We start from the raw sequence: 22,162 nt of genomic DNA, 5'->3' as shown, positions 1-22,162 counted from the left end.
TGTGGGTGGCTTTTCTTTAAACACCTGTCCTTTAAGATAGCTCCACCAATAAAAATCACACATGAAAAGATCAGGTGAACGGGCAGATCAGGGGACATCACCAAAGTGTGAAACAACGCTCGAACTGCAGCCAGTGAAAATCTTGAAGTCTTGCTAGAACCATACATTTTCCCCGTCGATTCTTCGTCTTCGAAGTTTCGGTTATGTTTATGAACATGAAAATTAAATGGAAGAAAGTAAGAAGTTGAACAACTATCACTACATGTTCCTACTCTCTAGATAATACAAAATAATACAAAAACGTCCGACTTCCGTGGACCATTCTGTATAAATACAATTAGCTACCCCAGAAAACATCGGATTAAAATATAAAAAAATGATTTTAAATTTATATCAGATATTTTTAAATGTATAACATAGAATTTGATGTACATATGTACATATATACATAGATATTGACCCACTTAGAGAAAAACGGCAAAATTGTATTCTTGATAGTCGCCGATCAAATTAAACCTCATCACGTTCACTCAATTAAACAAACAATCGTTCAAAGTTGTGGAAGCAAGAAACGGCAACAAATAAATTAACCTTCCAGAGGTTACCAACGTGTTACAATATTTACATACTTTCGTGAAGTTTTTTGCATTGCGTAAGTGACAAACTTGCAAACGATCCATTTCGTCGATAATGTCGTGACGTCAAACTTCAGACGAGAATACGTAATGAATCTAGTGCCATTATACACGAAAAGGAATTTTAAATGAAATTTCACTAACAGGCAACATGCTCTTATATCCTGTACACACATGCCCTGTAGTCCTGACGACGTATTGACGTTGTACATACACACATACATACATTCAATTAATTTCTCGTGTGGGGCTTGAGAAACACTTTAATATAATATATGCGAGAATGTACAAATGTATAATGTATATTATAATAATATATGTCAGAGGGATAGCTCATGGTAGGAACAATATTAACGTTAAAGCGAATACGCTGCTTACGAGTACATATTACGTAATAAAAATATAGCTAACCTTTTGTTTCAAATATCGTTTGATGAAAAGTTCAAACATTTCAGTACTGTTTCATTTTCAAATACAATATGAGTTCGGATTGCGATTTTTACGAATAAAAAATAAGGTTGCGGTTAAGATACGAAATAGTTTGACGAAATGTCATAAAAGAAAATGTCTACATATTACTTACATATATCTGATATGCATGCATGTGTGAAGTTGTTTTTCTAGAGAAAATTATTAATGGGCTCAGAAGTAATGTTTGGAGGTAGTTATACTTTTTCATTTTTTTATCTGTACAAAGTTTCTGACTTGTATATCAAGCCCATTGAAAATAGTCCGAGCATGCTGTAAGTGAATTTCATCAAAATTCTGTAAATAAACTTGGAAAGCTTCAAAAGTTTCTTCGAACGATTCTTATTAGAAGCTTGTTAAGTTGATACAAATTAATGTTGTGTTGAAATAGTTAAATGAAATTGATCTATTAAAAATAATATTGAACCAATTTTCAGGCAGATTTTTCTAATTTATATGTTTTATTTTATTTTATTTTATTTTTATTAATTGAAAAATCAACAGACAGGATGTACAGAGATAGGTATAAAAAAAACAAAAAGTAAATAAATAATATATGTAACATCCGAGTCCAATAATAGATTTTTACAAAAATGAAAAAGATAAATATAAGGAAAACAAATTAAAAAGTAAAGAATAAAGGCATGACAAAATATGTAGTACATTGCATAATTAAACTATAGTATTAAAATATTTGGAAAAGGTTATAAGATAGAATATAAGAAGAAATTGAAATTTACAAATATAAAAAACAAATGAAAAAGGTAAATACAAAATAAACAAATGAAAAGGAAAAGAATGAAAGCTATAATATGATTAAATAGCACATTACATAACTAAACTAAAGTATAAAAATAATGGAAATATTGAAAAAATAGAATAGGAGAAAAAATGAATCAATCGGTCAAGATTCTCTTGATGTTAGACCTGAATTGATGTAGGGAAATACCAAACAGATCAACCTCATTCAGCTCTCCGTTAAACATACGATAAACGCGCTGCAGATAAAAATATTTTTGGGAATTAGTATTGAAAGGATCAAGTGAAAATAGTGCAACGCGTCTAGAGTATCGAACTGGGATTCTGAAATTAACCTTATTCAGTAAATCAGAACAATCAAGAAAACCATTTATGAGCTTAAAGAAGAATATAGCATCAGAATGTCGTCGCCTGACAGAAAGATTGTTAAAAGAAAGGATTTTTAAAATGTCGGAAACAGTAGAATGGGTATAGGTAGGAAAAAGGTAGCGTAAGGATTTAATAAATTTAAGTTGAACTTTCTCAATACAATTAATATGGGATAAATAAAAAGGTGACCAGATAATTGAGGCAAATTCAAGGTGAGACCTTACAAAGGAAAAATAAAGTAATTTTAGTACATAAGGATCATTAAAGGGTTTTGTTGAGCGGAGTAGGAATCCAAGAGATTTAAATGCTTTGTTGGTAATAAAAAAAATATGTTCAGAGAAATCTAGTTTATTATTGAGTATTACACCAAGATCCTTAATAGAAGATGACGTGTTAAGGATTGAATGATTTAATTGATATTGATTAGTAATAATTGACTTATTTCTAGTGAAATTTAAAATAGAGCATTTTTCTAGATTAATAAAAAGATCATTATTTAAACAATATATAGAGAATCTATCTAGATCTTCTTGTATCTTATGACAATCGTCTATGGTGTATATAGGTTTGTAAATTTTTAAATCATCAGCGTAAAGAAGTATAAAGGAATGTTTGAAGATGTATGAGATATCATTAATATAGAGTAAAAAGAATAAGGGACCTAAATGCGACCCTTGTGGGACACCGGAACGAATATGTCTAAGTGATGATCTAAAACCATTGAGAATTATGATTTGGTGACGATTTAGTATATACGAAGAGATCCAACGAAATAAATTTCCTCGGATTCCGAGGGACCAAAGTTTATTGAGTAAAAGGTTGTGATTGATTTTATCAAAAGCTTTAGAGAAATCCGTATAAACGACGTCTATTTGGATTCGTTTGTCCATATAAGATGTGAGAGTACTAGTGAAATTAAGCAGGTTAGTCTCTACCGATCTCCCCTTAAAAAAACCATGTTGTTCAGGTATAATGTAGTTTTTGAAATTGGAGAAAAGGAAATTATAGATAATTTTTTCAAAGATTTTACTAATGACAGATAGTTTAGATATAGGACGGTAATTCTCAATAAGATTCTTATCACCTTTTTTAAAAATAGGGGTGATGTAAGATAATTTCCAATAGTCAGGAAATATACCGTTAGACATAGAAAGATTGAAAAGGATTGTTATGGGAAGAGATAATGGGACAGCACATTTAACAAGGAAAAAAGAAGGCAAACCATCACAACCCGCACCAAGATTAACATTGAGAGAGTTGATGTGACTGAGTACAGTAGATAAGTCAAAATGAAAAGTAGATAAGTTACAAGAAGAAGTATCTGTATTAGAGATAGAAAGGTTAATGGTAGAATCACTATTGAAAGTGGAGTCAAAATAGTCAGCAAAAATGGTACAGATTTCAGAACCATGTGAAGCCGACTTATTTCCATAATACATTACGGAAGGATATGAAGAGGAGGTATTTTTTTTTGAATTTATATATGACCAAAATGATTTGGGATTAGTTTTAATATTATTTTGAATAAGAGAAATATAATTTCTAAAGCAGATTAAAGAATATTTTTTAATTCGAGCTCTTAATAGTGAAAAACTTTGATAATCTAAGGGATTTGAATAAATTTTAAATTTTTTATGGAATTTGTTTTTTTCTTTTATTATTTTAATAAGAGACGATGTAAACCAGGGGGGATATTTGGTACGTTTAGATTTAAGAGTAAAAGGGACGTGGCATTCAATAATATTTTGTAAGGTATCGTAAAATTTTTTACAAGCTAAATCAATATTTAAATTGGACAAAAGTGAATTCCAATTGATATCGCTTAAAATTGTAATAATTTTAGCATAGTCAGCTTTTCTAAAGAGGAAAGTTTTATTATAATTATAATTCAAGGGTGAAGATTTGTTGTAAATTATTGAGATGCAAAAGGATAAATGATGAGAATCTTCATGGATTAGCGTAGAGTCAGCACGAGAAATATATAAGGGGAAACTACTAATAGCTAGGTCAAGAATACGATTATTAGTATTTGATAAATAATTGTATTGATATAGTTTATTATAAGATAAGAATTGAGTAAAGGAAAGGGAAGAAAAATTAATACAATTGGAAGGAAATAGATGCAGATTTGAGTCGTATTTTGTCCAATCAATAGTGGGAAGATTGTAATCACCGAGTAAAATGAATCGATCCTCTGGATAATTGGTTATTAGATCAGATACTTTATTTAAATGGGTAACTAATAGAGTTTGGTGAGAATTACCAGGAGGAATATAGACAGTACAGATATTTAGTTTAAAAAATTTAGTGGTAATAGTAATCCAAAGGTCTTCTGTGGAAGTTAACCAATTATTTTGAATGACAGAGGGTAGATTATTTTTCACAGCTATGATTACACCACCACCAAATATTTGGTTATGAAGAGAATAATCTCTGTCACGTCGAAACACCTGATATCTGGCATCAAAAAACTCACTATTATTGAATGAGTCATTTAGCCAAGTTTCTGATAGACAGATAATATCATAATTATTAACTAATACATTTTGAAGAAAAGAGTCAGATTTAGTTCGGAGACCTCTGACATTTTGATAATAAATGACAAGACGATTAGAAGACATTGTAAAAAAGGAAGTAGATAGAGCACGTAGTGATATAAATATAAATATCCATATGCATAAATGAAAATAGATATATGCATACAAACATACACATAACTGCATACACAGATAAAGATATGGAATTATTAAGCAAACCATCCTTGGTGATACCAGTTGAAATGCAAAGGTATACATAGACACAAATATAAAAATGAACTCGTACCTTTTTTAGTTTATGAGTAAAATATATGTAAATAGCATAGTTATATAGTAATAATAAAAATAATAAATTATATAGCCATACGTACATAATTGTTTGTACAATATGTATTGCAGTTTTACATGTACATACATATGTATGTATATATATCGATTTTATAGTTTTCACTTTATTTTAATATCAATACAATTTGTATTTTAATTCAGTTTTTTATAGTTATTATAGTATATATTTAAATATTTAAATGACCTAATATATGTACATACATATGTATGTAGAATGAACAAAATTTTCAATATAATAGCATATTCAATGTGAATTGTCAATTTATTCATAATTAAAATGTATAAATTTTTAGTCGAATGCACATTTGTATACTGTGTTAATACTTTAATGATTTCACATCAATTTAAATTGATCAAATATATTCTAATCAATTAATAGTATACATATAATATCGAATATGTATCTCCTTCGTAGTTATCATGGCTTAAGAATATTTTTTAACAATAAAATAATTTATATTGAACATTCTGTTAACGATTAGTTACTTTTAAACATCTGAAATAACGTCTTAGTGAATATGATGCATCTAATTAGCACATACGTATCTTCACGTGTAGATAGGGAAAAGAATACAATACCCTAACGAAAAAAAAAGAAAAACATATCGTATCAGAGAGAAGAAGAAGAAGAACCGATCCCGGTAATAAATTTATAAGACCTGGAAATTTGCGGTGGATTATGTCGACCTATTTACCAAGTGTGCGTAAATCTGAAAGATTCGAGTTACGTTGCTCAGTATGGAATTTCATACTACGTCAGACCAACGCGAACCGGTCTCTTTGTTTTCTTTCGTAATTTTGAAAAATTAGACGCGCATTGACACGAATGTTAAACATATATAAATATATATGTACATTTCAACAATGGTGTTTTAATTATCATATTATTTTAGTTTAGTCCGACGCGACGTGTTGTTTGCGATTGCTCATCCGAACGAACCGGGGTACACAATGAGCGTGTGGCTCGCTTGATTACACTTTTGTGCGGATTACTTCCTTGTTTGAGTGTGTTTTTTCAGTTTTTCATTTTCATATTTGACTGTAAATGTAAAAATCACTCCCTGAAACTTTAATTTTAAATGTGCTAAATACTCGAATCGATGTCTCTCGTCCAATCTGTTTGAATATAATTCTGTTTAGATAGCAAGACGTGACAGTTCATAATGCATTAATTGGAAACTCAAATCATAGGATTTACTCGGATGAAAATATTAATTGATTTAACGTTTAAATTAATTTACCTACTGTTTTACTAAATAATCAGATCAAAAGCATAAAAGTCGAGTCTTAAGTTTAAAATTTATCTATATATAAATATTCATAACATATGTACATATGTATAGATATGACGTATTATTATATAAATTTGTTAAAAGTATTAGCATCGCTAACATGCTAGTAGACTCACAAAGAATAAGATCAATGAGATTAAGGCGTGCTATGAGCGGGTAACGCATGCCAATTTAATTTTATGTTTAATATATGTATGTACATAAGATCAGATTCGTGAGTAATAGAGATAACAAGTCAAAAAATATTATATTTCATACATTAATATGTATATATTCGATGTTTAACTTTTTGACAGTATTTCGAAATATAAATAACGAAGCTAAATATGAACTTTTAATAAATTCCTCTTAAGTTTCCGAATATAGTCTTATTTTCCTTTAAATTGAGAAATATTTCACTTAGTTTGTTATTATAGCTTTGTTTTTCATATTGAATTAAAAGATGAAAAACATTCTTTACTCCTGATTTTCGAGAGGAAATCGTAATAAAACAGAGCATAAAAAATAAGTCCTCTTCGGGTAAAAGTCTCAAATTCAAACGAAAGAATCATTATAAGTACTTTTATAGGTATATTTCTTTCAGTTGTCTTGACCTTCTTCAAACTAATTAAAACGAATTTATTGAAACATCTCAGAAAAATGCCGTATTTTACTTTCTTTTTTTTTTGAAATTTATATTTATTTTAGACGAAAATTGAAAAGAGCAGATTATTAATGAAAATATTGTTTTTAATGTGAAAGAAAATTATAATTTTCGAACAAACACTCGAATTAATCTCCGGCTTATTTTATAGGAAAATTTATTTAATGGAAAAAGATTTTCATGAAAATTATCTACTGTAAAATTTTAATTCCGGTGATGGCTTTTGAATGGGTTTCAAAGTGAATTGTAAATGGTTCCCCATGTCGAACACGGAACCACCTTCTTAGAAGCTTTATACGTCTTCCCTGTAGGGAATTGAAGGCTTTTAAATGTTAAACATAAGGAGGTCAATAGGAGGTTGCGGTGTGGACACAATTCCCTAGCGCCATTATCAAACAAAAGATTAATGTTCCCCATAAAGAGTGTGTATGTGGACTTTTATTCCATGATGACAAACGAGATTTACTTATTAAATTTTATCTGACATTAAATTCAATTCCAAACAAGACTATATAATGCTCCAGCTTACTAGATATTAACTTTCTTAGCATATGTATGTATGTGCATGCTTAGAGCAAAATGTATACGTACATAAAATAGCGTTTTTAATCAGATGAAGTGGCTATTGTGTCAAGCGAGAATGTAATTAAATTTCATGATCAGTTTTCAGATATGAAACTTTGTTCCGAGTTAAGGTGCAAGTTTATATCAAGTGAGTGCATACAAGTCAAAGTTAAGAGCAAAGTGCTTGGAAATATACACACATACATATATACATACATATTTGTAGTTTGAAACGATTTCAGCTCATCATTATCATAAGAGAAACTTTTTTGAATAATTTATATGTAAATTTATTTTCAACTGATATGCTTAACATTGCAAAACCAAACGTGTTAATTTTTTAATGGAAATATTGTTTTAAATAAAACCCTTATTTTGTATCCTTATAAATTAACGTCGTGTTAACTTAATTCAAATGAATCTTAATTATTATTTATTTACAAAAATGCAATTTTTGTAACATTACGAGCTGTCTAATATAATATGAATATTGATTGTAATGGAATTCACTCAAACATTTTTTTAATAATAGTTTTAAATGAAGCAATTTTGATGTTTAAAATTTTTGATTATGCAAATGTATCTTTTCATAATTTAAAATCATCTTTTTAAATTAATTTGAAGCAAATATATGTACCTGTAAAATAAATTATACGTTTTATACATGATACGTATACACATAGCTGTGAGAGAGATTTTGACGGGAAAATTTATGTTCACAGTTTTGATGAATGCTCTTTCAAAGTTAATATGCAAATTTAGTCTAAGAAACTCTAAAATTATTTTTGGCATCGTAAAGTGAATACACTGTGAGTAAAGTAAAAGTGTAAGTACATATCTACGTATAGCTTCAAGAGGCTTACTTTATTTTATTAAGAATATTTTCATATCATGCACATACATACATATAATATAAACCTTTTATATACATATATTAAAAATGGCAAAACACATAAAAATGTATGTCTCAAAAGGATTTATTTTACCTTACCAAACATTAGATAAACACCAATTTCCCATTGCGAAGAAGGCGATTCGCACGGGAGGAGCGCGCGCGCTTTTGCTTCAAAGCCCGTGTGTGTTCCTATCTTTAAAAGAACATAAATATTTTATGTATTTTGGCTTCTGAAGAATAAAACTTTTTTCCAACTGTTTTACCCCCGGATTGAAGTTCGCAAAGTCTACTGTAAATAATGGTCGGCACGTTAGCACTTTGTAGCGATCGTAAATTTTCGTTTTCACCGGGTGAAAATTCCTATTTGCCAAGTCCCAGCGTGTATTCATAACGAGCGAACGCAAAGAAAATATAAATCTCGAAGCCCGAAAACACACCGAGACTTCATTTAAAAGCACCCGTGTATACCTTATGAATATGATATTTTATAAGATTTCGCTCCCAAGGGTCCTTTCGCTCCATCCCCATTACAAAAAGTTAAATTAGAACAATGGCCGGCTTGATATATTAGTTTGCCGTATCGTAAATTTGCATAAACGCGCAGATATTACGATAAATGCCGTAATTTGTTTGCATTATACACATTGGTGTGGCCAATAAGCTATCGGCGTTCAACTATTCTCTTCTTGCCTCGTCGTATTGGTACTAAAAATATCAACAACTAATACACACATGAAAAAATCGTAATGCCAACAACTACACTCTCGATTAACCGATTTAAATGCATTTTATGTAAGGTATAATAAAATTAATACAGTTTTCCACAAAATGACATTCTAATTTAACTTTTAGCTGAATTGAGTTCAAAACCATTTGTGTGCATCGCGCGAGCATATTATGTGCATCGAATTAAAGCATATCGAGAACAAATGGAGGCAACTATGCAACTAGGCAATAAAGGATATAGCCTAGGCGACCAGTGCAGGTCACTAGGGAAAACGTGACGTCATTACCGATGACGTAGACTACTTGCTCCAACGCGAGTGTGTGTATAGAACAATTTCGCGTTTTAATAAAAGCTTATGCTGCACTAAGCCCTTCCCCACACAATTTTCTGAAAAACTTTCCTTTCATATATGTATGTATGTAAGTCTACCAAAAAATAAAAAGTATACGTGACCCGCATGGATTTCGGAAGTAGTGTTGTTTAACAAGTTTTTCACTGTACAAACAAAAGTAGCAGAGCTCTCCTAACATTTTAACATAAAAAGAGTTGTGTAGGAAGTTAAAGCATAATTTCGTTAGTGAGTCTATTTTCAAATTCTTCGAAGGTTTTGACACTTAAATTGACTTAATGTTGAGCATATTAAAATCGTTTCGAATATGACGTACACTTTCAATTTTTCCATAGAATTCAGTTGTAACTCTTTCGTAAAAATTATTAGAAAAAGGTTTCTTTTCGTAATGAAAAATTTCACACGAGAACTTTTTGCGATATACTGCGTTGTTTACCTATACATTTTTTATAAAAAGTCACGGGATTGCGTAAGGAAAAGTTTCCATCGAAAAAAATATTGAAAACCACCAGGGAAAATAAAACAAACTAAAAATCAAAGCTTTAAAATCTGCGGAAATATTTTTAAGCTTTTGATTTTAAAATATGTATCCTTCGATGAAATTTGGAAATTTTTTTCTTTCAAATTTTAAATTAATGATATTATTAAACTTTTTTTAAAGTTATGTAGACAAATCTATATATTAAATTTATGTAGACGAAGTATATGTATATGTATACACATTCCATTGGATCTGTCTTTTGGTGTCATTTCGATTTGAGTATCACTTTTGATCCTCAACTCACCTTTCACAACCACATCAATACTGTCGCCGACATTTCCTTTCGTTGATTCTGACATGTCTTGAGATATACAGAGTCATTCTCCAATCCTTTGTCTTCTCGCTTGCTTTTCAACCAGCTTGGGAGAAGCAAACTAGAGAATAAAGCGATTGTGTAGAATCCGCATGAAGCAAATTGTTCTCCAATGATTGAAAAAGTGCAAAAAGTATTTCTTCGTTTCCAATGTACTATGTACTTATGTAAATGTGCCTTCCTGGCCAATTACAAACATCGATATAGAATTTACAGATTAATTTTACAGAGCAATATAGAGGCATCTATGGATACATTTTTTGACAAATTTCAATAAATCGATATGCTGAAAAACTTGAAATGTGCAGCATTTCATAAACCAGTAAATTTGAGATGCTGTTAGCTAAAATTTTGCGGGAAATAGGACAGGATTGTCAATTTTTTGGAACCGTTTCAATGAAATGAGATAGGAAACGATTGACCTTGGAGTCACATATTCAAGGTCTGGCCAGCATCACGTACAGGAATTGAACTCCTTACCACACAATTGAAAGCATTACATGCTTATCATTCATCTATGTTATTTCAATATATTATATTGAAAAAACAAATTCATGAAAAATGAGGGCTTCTACATACATAATATATTTATAACCATGTTTTTTTTTAGTATTTTAATACTTTTCCGATGGAAAATATACATGAAAGTATAAATTTATATTCAAATTTAATCTTTTACATCTAAGCCAAAGTATAAAATTATTATTGAACCATTTCATTCAGGTGCCTATTTTACATACGTAAACTATTTTAGTACGCACTTTTCGTCCCAATTTCGCCACTAGGACAAATAACGATGAAACCCTTTAGATTTCACTTCACTAAAAATTCCCTATAGCCCATCTCTACCCTTTGCCAAATCTCCACCACTTTCTTAATTGTAAATTTCTTTTTGAGGAAAGCGAAAATCTGCGATTCCCAAAGGTGGCGTTCATCTCGAACACCGTTTGGGGAGCTTTCATTCTGGAACGAGCTTAACTGGCTGTGTTTACAAGAACCACACCCCGAGGCCTTTTTAAACCACCACAGCCACCGCCATTCGCACATTACGACTCATCCCCTAAATGTTGACTAAATTGTGAATAATAATTTACGTTAACTTTCCCTTAACGCAAGCAGTCTAATTAATTGCCGTAAGTTTCCATCTACATAGAAACATCTAGATGAGTATACCTCTCTCAATAATTTAAATGTAATGAATTTTAACACACCGCCCGCCCACCCCCAAGAATCTATCCCATACAAAAAGAAAAACACACGAAGCAATCATCTTTTTATAAAAGCATGTTTAATAATTATTTTTTGCGAGATGATCCGTCTCTAGCTTTGTTGCGTAAGTAATGTCTTCAACGAAGCTCTCTCACGAATTCCTTCAAGACAAATGACTTAACAAAGATATAATATTATATATGAACACCTCCCACCTACATTTTCCAAGTTTCATCTGCAATTTAAAATTAATCCTGTGTCATTTCATTGCCTCGATATTTTCACAAAGCAAACAGTAATACTGCGTGTCGATTTTTTACGCCGACAAGACGTTTTCCTTTTAATCTTAGGCTGGATTCATATTCGAAAGATTCTATAATATTTTTTTTTTGTTAATTAGGTCCTCGAAACGAGTGAGCCGAAATGGGATTATTCGATAATCCTTTTCGGGCTCTGAATCTAGTCGTAATAGTCGGAGACGCGTCGTTTAATTGATGAGACCGGATCTCCGCAATACGCTTTGATACGTCGTATTTTTCAACTGTGAAGACTACTTTTACCCCTGAATTTTTCTCATATATAACAATATAAGAAAAACCTTGTAAAAAAATGACGAGCGCTCTTTTTAAGCTTACTAGCGACTTGTGTCAAGATTGTGTATATTACTCACTTGGATATATATTAAATTATATGTACATATGTATATTTAAATAATATTTAAAGCAAAAAATCGTCCACGGTTTTTCAAAAAACATTTCAATATAATCAGTCGCTTTCTAAATTATTCACGAACACTTTCATACAGATTTGCGCCGCTCAGACCGGGTTAAAATGGGCTACACGAAGCAAAAAAATATATAAACATAAAAAAATAAAATACTAAAAGCAAAATTCAGAAGATTATTGACGAATCAAATAACGTAAAATAAAATTTTTATATAATATTCTTTGAAAGAGTAAGTACTCGTGCATTTTAAATACACATAAAATATACGCATTTATGTGTACTTGTCAATATGAATTGTAATGTACTTTAAAATACACGGCTTACTTTATATATGTACATACATATATAATGTAATATTTATTATTCTTCCAAATTTTTGTTGGTATATTCCAAAATTTATTTACCAAGAAAAAATATCATTTTTGGTTGAAAGTAGCAGTTTGTCTATGTAATAGATATATCACACTCACAGGTTATTGATACTGCATAAAGTGTGTATGAAACGTTGCCGTGGTGACTTATATTGCCCAATAAATTTTATATGTTTGTGTATAGTGCATTTAAAACACAATAATACATTATCTGCTTCATACGAAATGTATAAAACTGACATTTTAATGCACTAGTGTGTACGATGCATTTTTAAAATAATTTGACGTAAAGTTAGCAGACAGAATATTGAAAATGCATTTCCTCTGTCTGCGGCCAATTTGATTGTAAAATAATATCACGTTGTGATATTATATTCATATATGTATGAACATACATACATATGTATATACTTCTATCGAATAGGATTACACGCCGGCTATCATGAACAACGACATAGTAAATTGACTGATGAATAATTCCCTGAATTCATACTCGGCCGTTCCATCAATATCGAAATGGTACGTCCATTAATTAAATTATCATTCGACGCATTTTCAATTCTGTATTCGGAAAGTAAAATTAAAATCAAATAATTTTTCTTTTTTAATCATTTGAATCTCTATGACCTACTACTGTGATTTTTATTTTTCATTAAAACTCGAGTCTGCTATTTTTTTTATTTCCACAAAATATGTACAATATAAATGAAAGTAAGAATTGTAAGCTTTCCATTTAATGACTTAATATATGTAACATATGTATACATTTACTTGGATTTCAATGAATATACATATATGACACTTACGATTATACAGCATTGGTAAAATTTGAACAAAAATATTATTTTCTGTGAGGGTCAAACTGAGGTCAAGCGATAAAGAAGGGGTGAGCTAACCCTTTCATTGGGAGATGAGTTTTCCCCGCTGAGTGTACGTCCTATATTTTCATTCTCACGAAAGTGTTAATATGCTTAAGCCTCGGTATATTGTCTCATATGATTCTATTTATTTTAGCGTACGTTCACCCATATATGTATGTATGTGTATAGGCATACACTTTATTATAGTCGAATAACATTTATTCTATAAATAAAGCCCATCCATCTAATAGAGGCATGCTTTAGTACTCACAGCAAGAGATTCAGGTAGGTACATACATATGTATTATATTTCCTCTTTACAAATATCCATCGTACAATCAGAACTCTTGCTCAAGCAAGTGTCAAAAATTAATCCTACATCCAAGCGAAAGCCGCTTAATTAATGAATTTGCGCTGGTTAATTGTTTACTCCTCGAATATATTTTCTAAAAGCTCTCATTTCCTATACATCTCCTGCGAATTGAAGCAATAATTAATTGCTCACGTATATTTTATCCCAGTTCTGCGGGTTTGCTATCGAATTTTGCGGACTTCAATTATCGAATTTCGATCTAGATTCACTCGCTCCTCGTCAATGTGAGATTGTTGCCGCGAAAAGGTTGTTCAAATAAATTTCAGTCGAGTGGAGATTGTGTTCCTTGGGAATTTGGGACGAAATATATTAGACGAAATATATATAAACGAAAAGTGCGTCGATGTCTCCACTATTTCTTCGTATAATGTACTATGCACATACATATGTATTTATATGGGAAAATTTGTTCAAAACTTAATAAGAAATTTTATTTCAGGAATTTATTAATATACTAGAGAAGTAGACATATAAAAGATAAAAGATGTACAATATATTATAATATGGTAATGAAGATTTTATGTACAATAAAATATATGTATTTTTAAATGAAAACAAGTACATACATATTACTCTACGCAATTTGAATATATTTTAAATAAAACCATTCGTGCTATATTAAGCTTTTCATAAATGTCTAGAAAAATAAGAATTTTCTCTTTAGAAAAATTGGAATTTCAATGGGGTTTTATGCAATTCTGCACAAGATATTTTATATTTACTTAAGGCTAGACACCCTTTAATATCAAATTGAATGCATTTAAAGTATTTTGGATTATTTTTTTATTAAATAATTGTTTTCAACATTTGAAATTACATAAATAATATAATTTGCGAGTATATGTGTACCGTTATATTATATTATAAAATATTATTTATATTTCACTTGCACGTAGAGCTATAACGAAATATTATATTATAGGTATATAAGCATCGCAATTTAAAAACGAAGGCTATTTCATAAATGAATTTTCTTCATCGTAAAATGTCCTTTTATCGCATTTTGTAAGCTCATCATGTGTCTTTTCACAAAAAAGGTCAAATATATAAACCAGTTATAAAATAAGTATAAAACGAAAGTTTCCTAGCCGGGCACAAACTAGTTAAGTCTCTTATTTTTTACATCCATTAAAGAAAATCAACACTAAATGGACGAAGGGTGAAAATTTCAATACGTCTTCTTTTATTCGCATTCTAAAGGTAAAAAGAACCATTCGAATACAATGAGAACTGTACGTGTTACAATCCTCAAACTGTATCGAAAGGTAATGTATTGAAATCGAGACTCGAATTTCGATAAATCCATTTCAAATGGAGTACGTCGAATTGGACTTTCTTTGTTGAGGGTACTCATTTAGAGTATTTTTCGAAATATAAAAAATATAAAGATATTTTGTATGAGGGATGAAAGTATCTGTCACACGCAGGAAATATGTCAATTTTAAGTAAACGGGAAAATCTTTCAAAAACACTTTCCATGGGTGTATTCGTAAGACATTTATTTATTTATTTATATGTATGTACATCGGTTGTGATGATAATAACATACTAATTTTGTATTGCAGTTGCGAGTCCACCAGATGGACGCGGAGGCCGAGGGAGCGCCAGTCCCCAGGGCGGAGCCCCCAGGGGGCCCCCATCGCCCTCCCACACACCACCAGCATCCGCCGCTTCTGCAGCCCCCAACGGTCAGTTAGCCAGTGAGTAAACACGCCCACAATGACCACAAATGTAACATGATTACCGCCAATTTTTTTTAAATCCGACCCTGCTTTAATATGAAAACCACTCGTCACAGATAGTGATCATCAATTAAATTATTATATTTGTACACATGCATGTAAAATCTACATACATATATGCATGTATACAAATATAATAATTTAATTTACATTGTAATCCATATATATATATATATATATATATATATATATATATATATATATATATATATATATATATATATATATATATATATATATATATATATGTATATATATAAAAAATCAATATTTGCCTGTCTGTCTGTGACCTGTCTGTCTGTGACCGATTGGATGAAACATGAGTTATTGTGTGAATGCCCGCGATGGTTGCTGTAATAAAAAAATCGCCCAAAAATGGGAACGGGAACGCAATAATTACAATAATTGTGATTGCGTCGCCACCTGCGTTGTTAGGATAAAATAAAATCAATTGAATCATTTCAAATGTGTTCGCCGCTTACGTTTTTCTGACAAATTATCATTAATGTAATTTAATTTGATTATTAAGTATCAATTTGAAACTGAAACATTCACTTATCGAAACACATCGTGAAACGGGAACGGGAACGGGAATGGGAATTGCATGCGTTATTGTGGCATTGCAACGCATGAAGGGTTCAGCTAGTACAAAATATAATCTATGTATGTACATTGTGGATTATTTTTGATCAAAATTAAACTTTCAGAGCCTTGACAAACATATTTATAAAAATAAAATGACAGTTTTATCTCATTGTTTTATCAATAAGATATTTTGGATTTATCGTTTTTTTAGTAATATTTCAAAGTACATATCTAAATAGTCAGTAGATAATTTAGTATTAAAATACACAATAGATATGTATGTATATGTCATGGATATTATAACAGTCGGGTAATACTTTCTCGTAGTTTTTATCACTTTTTTGCAAATACTACTATTTCTATTTGTTTCAAGAACATTAATTTATTGTGGATTATTGCGGTGGGCTCTATTCTACCAACTTGCAATATCTCAAGACTCGTTTTCTCAATTTTTCGTCTGCTTAAACAGGAGTTTGTATATTGTATACAAATATATATTTTTTGTATTCATTTACATATATAATATCTTTAATATACGAGACATATTGTGGTCACTCATAGATTTTTAAACTATTAACACACCTTTAAAATATAAAAAAAAAAGTTCAACCCTTTGAGTGCTAACGTTTTTTCTGTTGAAATCCCGCACGCTAAAAATTTCGCCAACATATCCAACTCGAACTATTTAGAAATTCAATAGAAAGCTGTTATAAAAATTGTAGCTAATCCAAACAAACCCTAGATCACTACCGCCGAGGATTTCGAGTTTTGTAAAGGTGTGCTTTGACTCTCTAATATATCTTGCAACAAGATAAAATAAACAAAATAAGTCTATTAATTAATGTATTTTTCCAAAACTAGTTACATCTTCTTCATTGTTGTTAAAATGTAATGCTCACAATCTAAATGCCAAACCACAATCTAAAATACTCAGCAGTTAGGGATTTCCATTGAGAAATTCTGCTATGGTTATAAATTCAGAAATTCCGGTATCAACCAGTCTTTATAAACATTGACATGGATTACACGACCCATGTTCAATGCATTTTTTTTCAATGCTACCTGAAAAGGCTTAGCGGGTCGTATTCTTGTTTATTTTTTATATACTCAAAAAACAACGCTTATTAGCGTATTTCAAGCTCATGGACTTGTTGGCAAAACGCCGATCAGCGTTGGTCAACATTCAAAGAGCTAAAAATCAATTATTATTATAATAGTTATTTTTTTTAATAGTTAGTGTTTATCTCGTAAAATTAATATGTCACTATGTAAAACATTTTCGTATATTTTATATTTTCAAACTCGAATTTCACCAAAAAAGTTGGGAAAACGTGTCTTGAGATATTGCAAGTTGGTACTGTTAAATAAATAAAAAAAAATCCTACACTTCTTGTTGAAACACTATATTTTCTGTTTGACAAGTTATAAAGGCAGTTACTTTACTGGCAAAGGACCTCGGGTTTATGTACATTATAAATTTTAAATTATGACATGCATTTATCAACCAAGTTGACTACCGGAAAAACGTCACTAAAACTATTTTTGATGTCAAATCTTAATGAAATATTTGTTTAACTTTCATCGCGCGAATCAACAGTCGTTTCTATTGCGCAACACTGTTTGCGAACCGGTTAAATTTGCGGCGAACCGGTCGCCTTTGAGAGCTATGAAGTCTTCGAAGTCGAGTGCACTCTTCCATACAAACGAGGAAATAATAAAAAGGGGTGCAAACTAAGTGCAGACCAAACACAAGACAGTCTGAAGATAAAACGTGACTTCGCTCTCTCTACGTATAATAAAAAGGTTACTATTTGACATATTTACAAATCGTAAAATTTCCCGTAAAAAATTATGATAGTTTTAAAACATCAGTTGTTCTTTTACTACAATGATGGTTTTGTGGCGTAGTTTCGACGTAATGGCGCTCGTATTATACTTTCAGCCCATTTTCTCCAATTACCCGGGTGATGTGTTTAAGGAGATATCTCGTAAATTCAACCTTTCAGTTCGGAATTAGAGGGTTTGATCCAGTTTAGAATTAGGGGGTTGATCTTGTTTGAGTGACAATTGGATTCCGACGACTAAACTGTTGATTTGTCCCCAAGTCGACAACTAACTCAATCAAGTCGTTCGAGCATTAAATTATTCTAAGCGTTTGGCATGGTGGCTAAATTGACCGGCTTACATATTAAAACTCTGATATATGTACCTATGTATTTACTTATTTATTATTATTCTATACCACTTGGAAATAATCAACTTGAATATAGTAGAGATTTTTTCATACTGACTCTTATATCTACATGGTTTTTCTATACACTATTATTTGTAAATACGTATGTGTGTATATTGTACTAAGAATTGTCGTTATCCCAAAGCACACGTATACACATACTAAACGTTGTTTGCCAAGTCGAGGTCACAGTTTTCATGCCTCTTCAGCAAATAAAAGGTCCCAATCCAGTCATCTTTTATGTGAACCATACAAGTTTATGGTTTTTCACGCGCTCTCGAAATAAAATTTCCGTACCGAATACAATATGTTTGCGGAAAACCGAAGTTGTTCTTAAATTCGTTTCTACAATTTTCTTTGACCGGTTGTTGTATACTAAACATCATATCTTAAAACAAGTACGTAGGATTATTTATTTTAATTACGTATAAAGTTCCGTTCATAGTATTCAGTACTGCACAGAAAAGACTACTTCTATTCATACTATACAGCACCGTCCGTTTTCGGCGCGTTCATACTTTTTTGGGTGACTGCAAGGCAAAATCAGCTTACATATACATTACATGTTGGTCATGTTTCCACAGTGACGAAATATAACCAGTTCTGCTTGATTCATTTTGGGGACATGTACTGCTGTATAGTATTAAAAGTACGTATAGAATGTACTTAACAATATTTTTCGTACTGATAATTACGTACAGTTACCGGCTTGAGCTATACTGGTATAAACGAACCGGAATACATTTTATATATGAATAATATAATGTAAATAAGCACTGTATTCAAGGGTAAAAATTTTGAATTTGCAAACAAAAAACTCACATATATGTAAATGCTAATTAATTGATTTATTTTGTAATGAAAGTATTTGGATATCATCCTTGAATGTATTGATATTGCATACACCGTGATATATGAACATACATATATACATGCAAAATATGTAACATGTATGATTTCTTATTTTAAACAAAAGCTCTTTGATACTTGAAAGGATCAAAGCATCCCATGCCATACGCTCGTTTGATATAATAACAATATATTTCCACGGAAAAACAAACGTAATAATACGCCGATTGAAACCACAATAAAGCGTCTCACTCCAACCAGTCTTCCACCCTTCTTGGGTGAAACAGCTCCAGGCTTTTTTATTATTATTCACGTAAATATTTTCCGTTAAAATCCATTATATATATACATATATACATACAAATGTACATACTCGTATTAAATGTATTTTGCACACAAAGTCCAGAGTAATTGATGTATTTATTAATAATTCACCAAAGAATACCTTCTACATACATAGGATATGTATAAAAAGTACATGAATCTAGGGCTTCCAAGCTGGCTTATACCGAAACCGAAAAACCGGCTTTTTGACTATTTTTCAAAAATTGTTTGATTTGGCTCAAATCAAACAGCTTTTTAAAGTTTTCTTTAATAAGTGTTTTTTTCTTCAAAACTAACAATTAGGAATTTCAAATTTCTATGTAAAAAGGTACAGCACAGCGGTTTCTTTGATATTTAGTAATGGACAAAGACCAAGTCATAAATCAATAAAATATTATTGAAAGTAGTTTCAATGACCTACACAAGTTCAGGCATAAAAGTATAGAAAACATTATTATCACAAAACCTTGTACTTGACAATAAAAAAAGAAGTCGTATACTCAAATGCTTTATGGCAAAATGATGAGAATTTCCGGAATATAATTGATTTTTCTCCGATGGAATTGGAAGCCCTTTAAATTTTGAGGCCACCTACTTTTTATTATGGTTTTAAAATGTATGTGATATGCTGATTCTAATGCATTCGTTTCCGAAATTTGCAACGGTTTGACAAGCTTTTGGATTTTTGTAAAAATAACTTTGACAATAAGAATGTATAAAATTTTAAACTTTAAAAATTACCTTAATTTTCTGAAACCGGTGAAAGTCGGTTTTTTTATTTATAAAAAACACGAAAGCCGGCTTTTTTCTTTCGGGTGGTTGTTTTGAACCCCTAACATGAAACATTCACCAATATTTAAATAATAAAAATAAACTTTTTTTTGGTAACCAGAAATAATTCATATCTTCGCATTGAGTTTGTAAGATATTTTCTGTTGGAGGAAAGATGTTTGTTCGTGTTATAATAAATATAGAAAATATCACAATGAGCATAAGTATTTATGTAGTTTCTATAAAGAGAATTTTTGTATACTCCCAAATCCAAGGTTCAAACTCGTATGAATTTTGCAATATTATTCGACTTAATTGCTATGGTTATATTATTTACTATGATTTTTTAAGTAACCCAAAAAAAGATTCATATATTTTAGTGACAATCTTATTGCAATACTGCAGTCACAGGTCATCCAATTACTATTGTTATAAAGAAACATTACCAAACGATATAAATATTATTGATATGTGAAAGATAATCTACGATTAAGACATTTATTTATACGTCAAAATGAAACTGTTAATATTTAAAATTTATTTTTGTTTTTCCACAGAGCAAGGATCGTTGACGATAGTGAGGCGATCGAGCGGGAAGCGCTTGGGGCGCACACCCTCGTCCCCAAGCTGCGCCCCCGCGCCCCCAGATCACCTTTTAGATCAGGTGGACCTTGCCACCGATAACCTGCCCCCGGTGGACACCCCCGATGCCTGCGATAAAGCTGCGCTAAGGTAATATCCCATCCCATATTTGACCCCTGAACGATACAACCATTCCAAGCCATTTGATATTCATGAAAGTTAACATTACAATACGATATATGTACGTGTATAAAATCCCAAAAAGTTTTTATACTTTACACAAGTCACACTAATGAATTTTACGCCTCTGAAATAAGAGGGGGGGAATCACATAGAGACTCAGCAGATACATACGTACATATGTACATAAATATGTCTCTCATTGAGTCTATGAGAAACATATCAAGAAACAAATCCGTTATGGGAATTTTTTGTCTTACAAAATTGTTGTCTAAATAAATAAATTTTATCATATTGAAAAATATAAAAATTGCGTTTTTTATTATACCTTTATAGAAAACGATCGTATGTTAGGCATAATGTACATTAGGGTACATAAAAAATAGCGAATTTTGGAATTTGGAAGCACCTGTAGTTTGAAAAGTTGTTCTGTATAATAGAGAATCCGTAAAAATCCGTGTGTACCTTAGCAATATGAAAAAACATCCAATATTAAATTTTCTAATGTACAATTATTCCATTTATACATATGATGACTGAACTAAAATTTAAAAAAATATTATAATTTTATAAAATATAAAATAAAATACTTTTTATATTATTTTTTACGGATTCTCCAGGACACAGAAAATCTTTTTCAACTAGAGGTATTTCCAAATTCTAAAACTCGCAGTTTTCGATTTTCCCTAATGTACATATACATAATATATGTATATGTACATACATGTACATATATTACAGATGAAGTTTATCTTCCAGTTGTAATATATTTTGACTATTTGGAATATATTCCATCTAACCTGGTACCAACTATCATTATACAATAGTTATAGTGTATTTTCAGTTGTAATATATTCAATCTAACCTGGTACCAACTATCATTATAGTTATTTTCCAACTATCATTATGTTTAGGC

The 22,162-nt window shown here is 30.6% G+C and overlaps 2 protein-coding genes across 18 annotated transcripts in view; one reads left to right on the top strand and one right to left on the bottom strand.

Moving 5' to 3' along the window:
- Nucleotides 1-22,162, top strand: part of LOC143918159 (dual specificity calcium/calmodulin-dependent 3',5'-cyclic nucleotide phosphodiesterase 1A-like) — a 183,445-nt gene that overhangs the window by 134,480 nt on the left and 26,803 nt on the right. For 11 of the 16 annotated variants that reach the window (XM_077439888.1, XM_077439886.1, XM_077439885.1 and 8 more), the window contains 2 exons: nt 15,546-15,680; nt 21,042-21,216. In XM_077439888.1, the coding sequence (XP_077296014.1) occupies nt 15,546-15,680; nt 21,042-21,216 (310 nt within the window). The remainder of the gene's footprint in view (nt 1-15,545; nt 15,681-21,041; nt 21,217-22,162) is intronic. The other 5 variants (XM_077439889.1, XM_077439887.1, XM_077439899.1 and 2 more) reach the window with 1 other exon arrangement.
- Nucleotides 1-22,162, bottom strand: part of LOC143918162 (maltase A1-like) — a 50,331-nt gene that overhangs the window by 25,775 nt on the left and 2,394 nt on the right. The gene's annotated exons all lie outside the window — the stretch shown is intronic.

The sequence above is a fragment of the Arctopsyche grandis genome, chromosome 10 (genome assembly GCF_051622035.1).
Source record: "Arctopsyche grandis isolate Sample6627 chromosome 10, ASM5162203v2, whole genome shotgun sequence".
Classification (NCBI taxonomy): Eukaryota; Metazoa; Arthropoda; class Insecta; order Trichoptera; family Hydropsychidae; genus Arctopsyche; species Arctopsyche grandis.
Note: the sequence above shows the minus strand (reverse complement) of the source record. Positions and strands in the feature narration are given on the sequence as shown.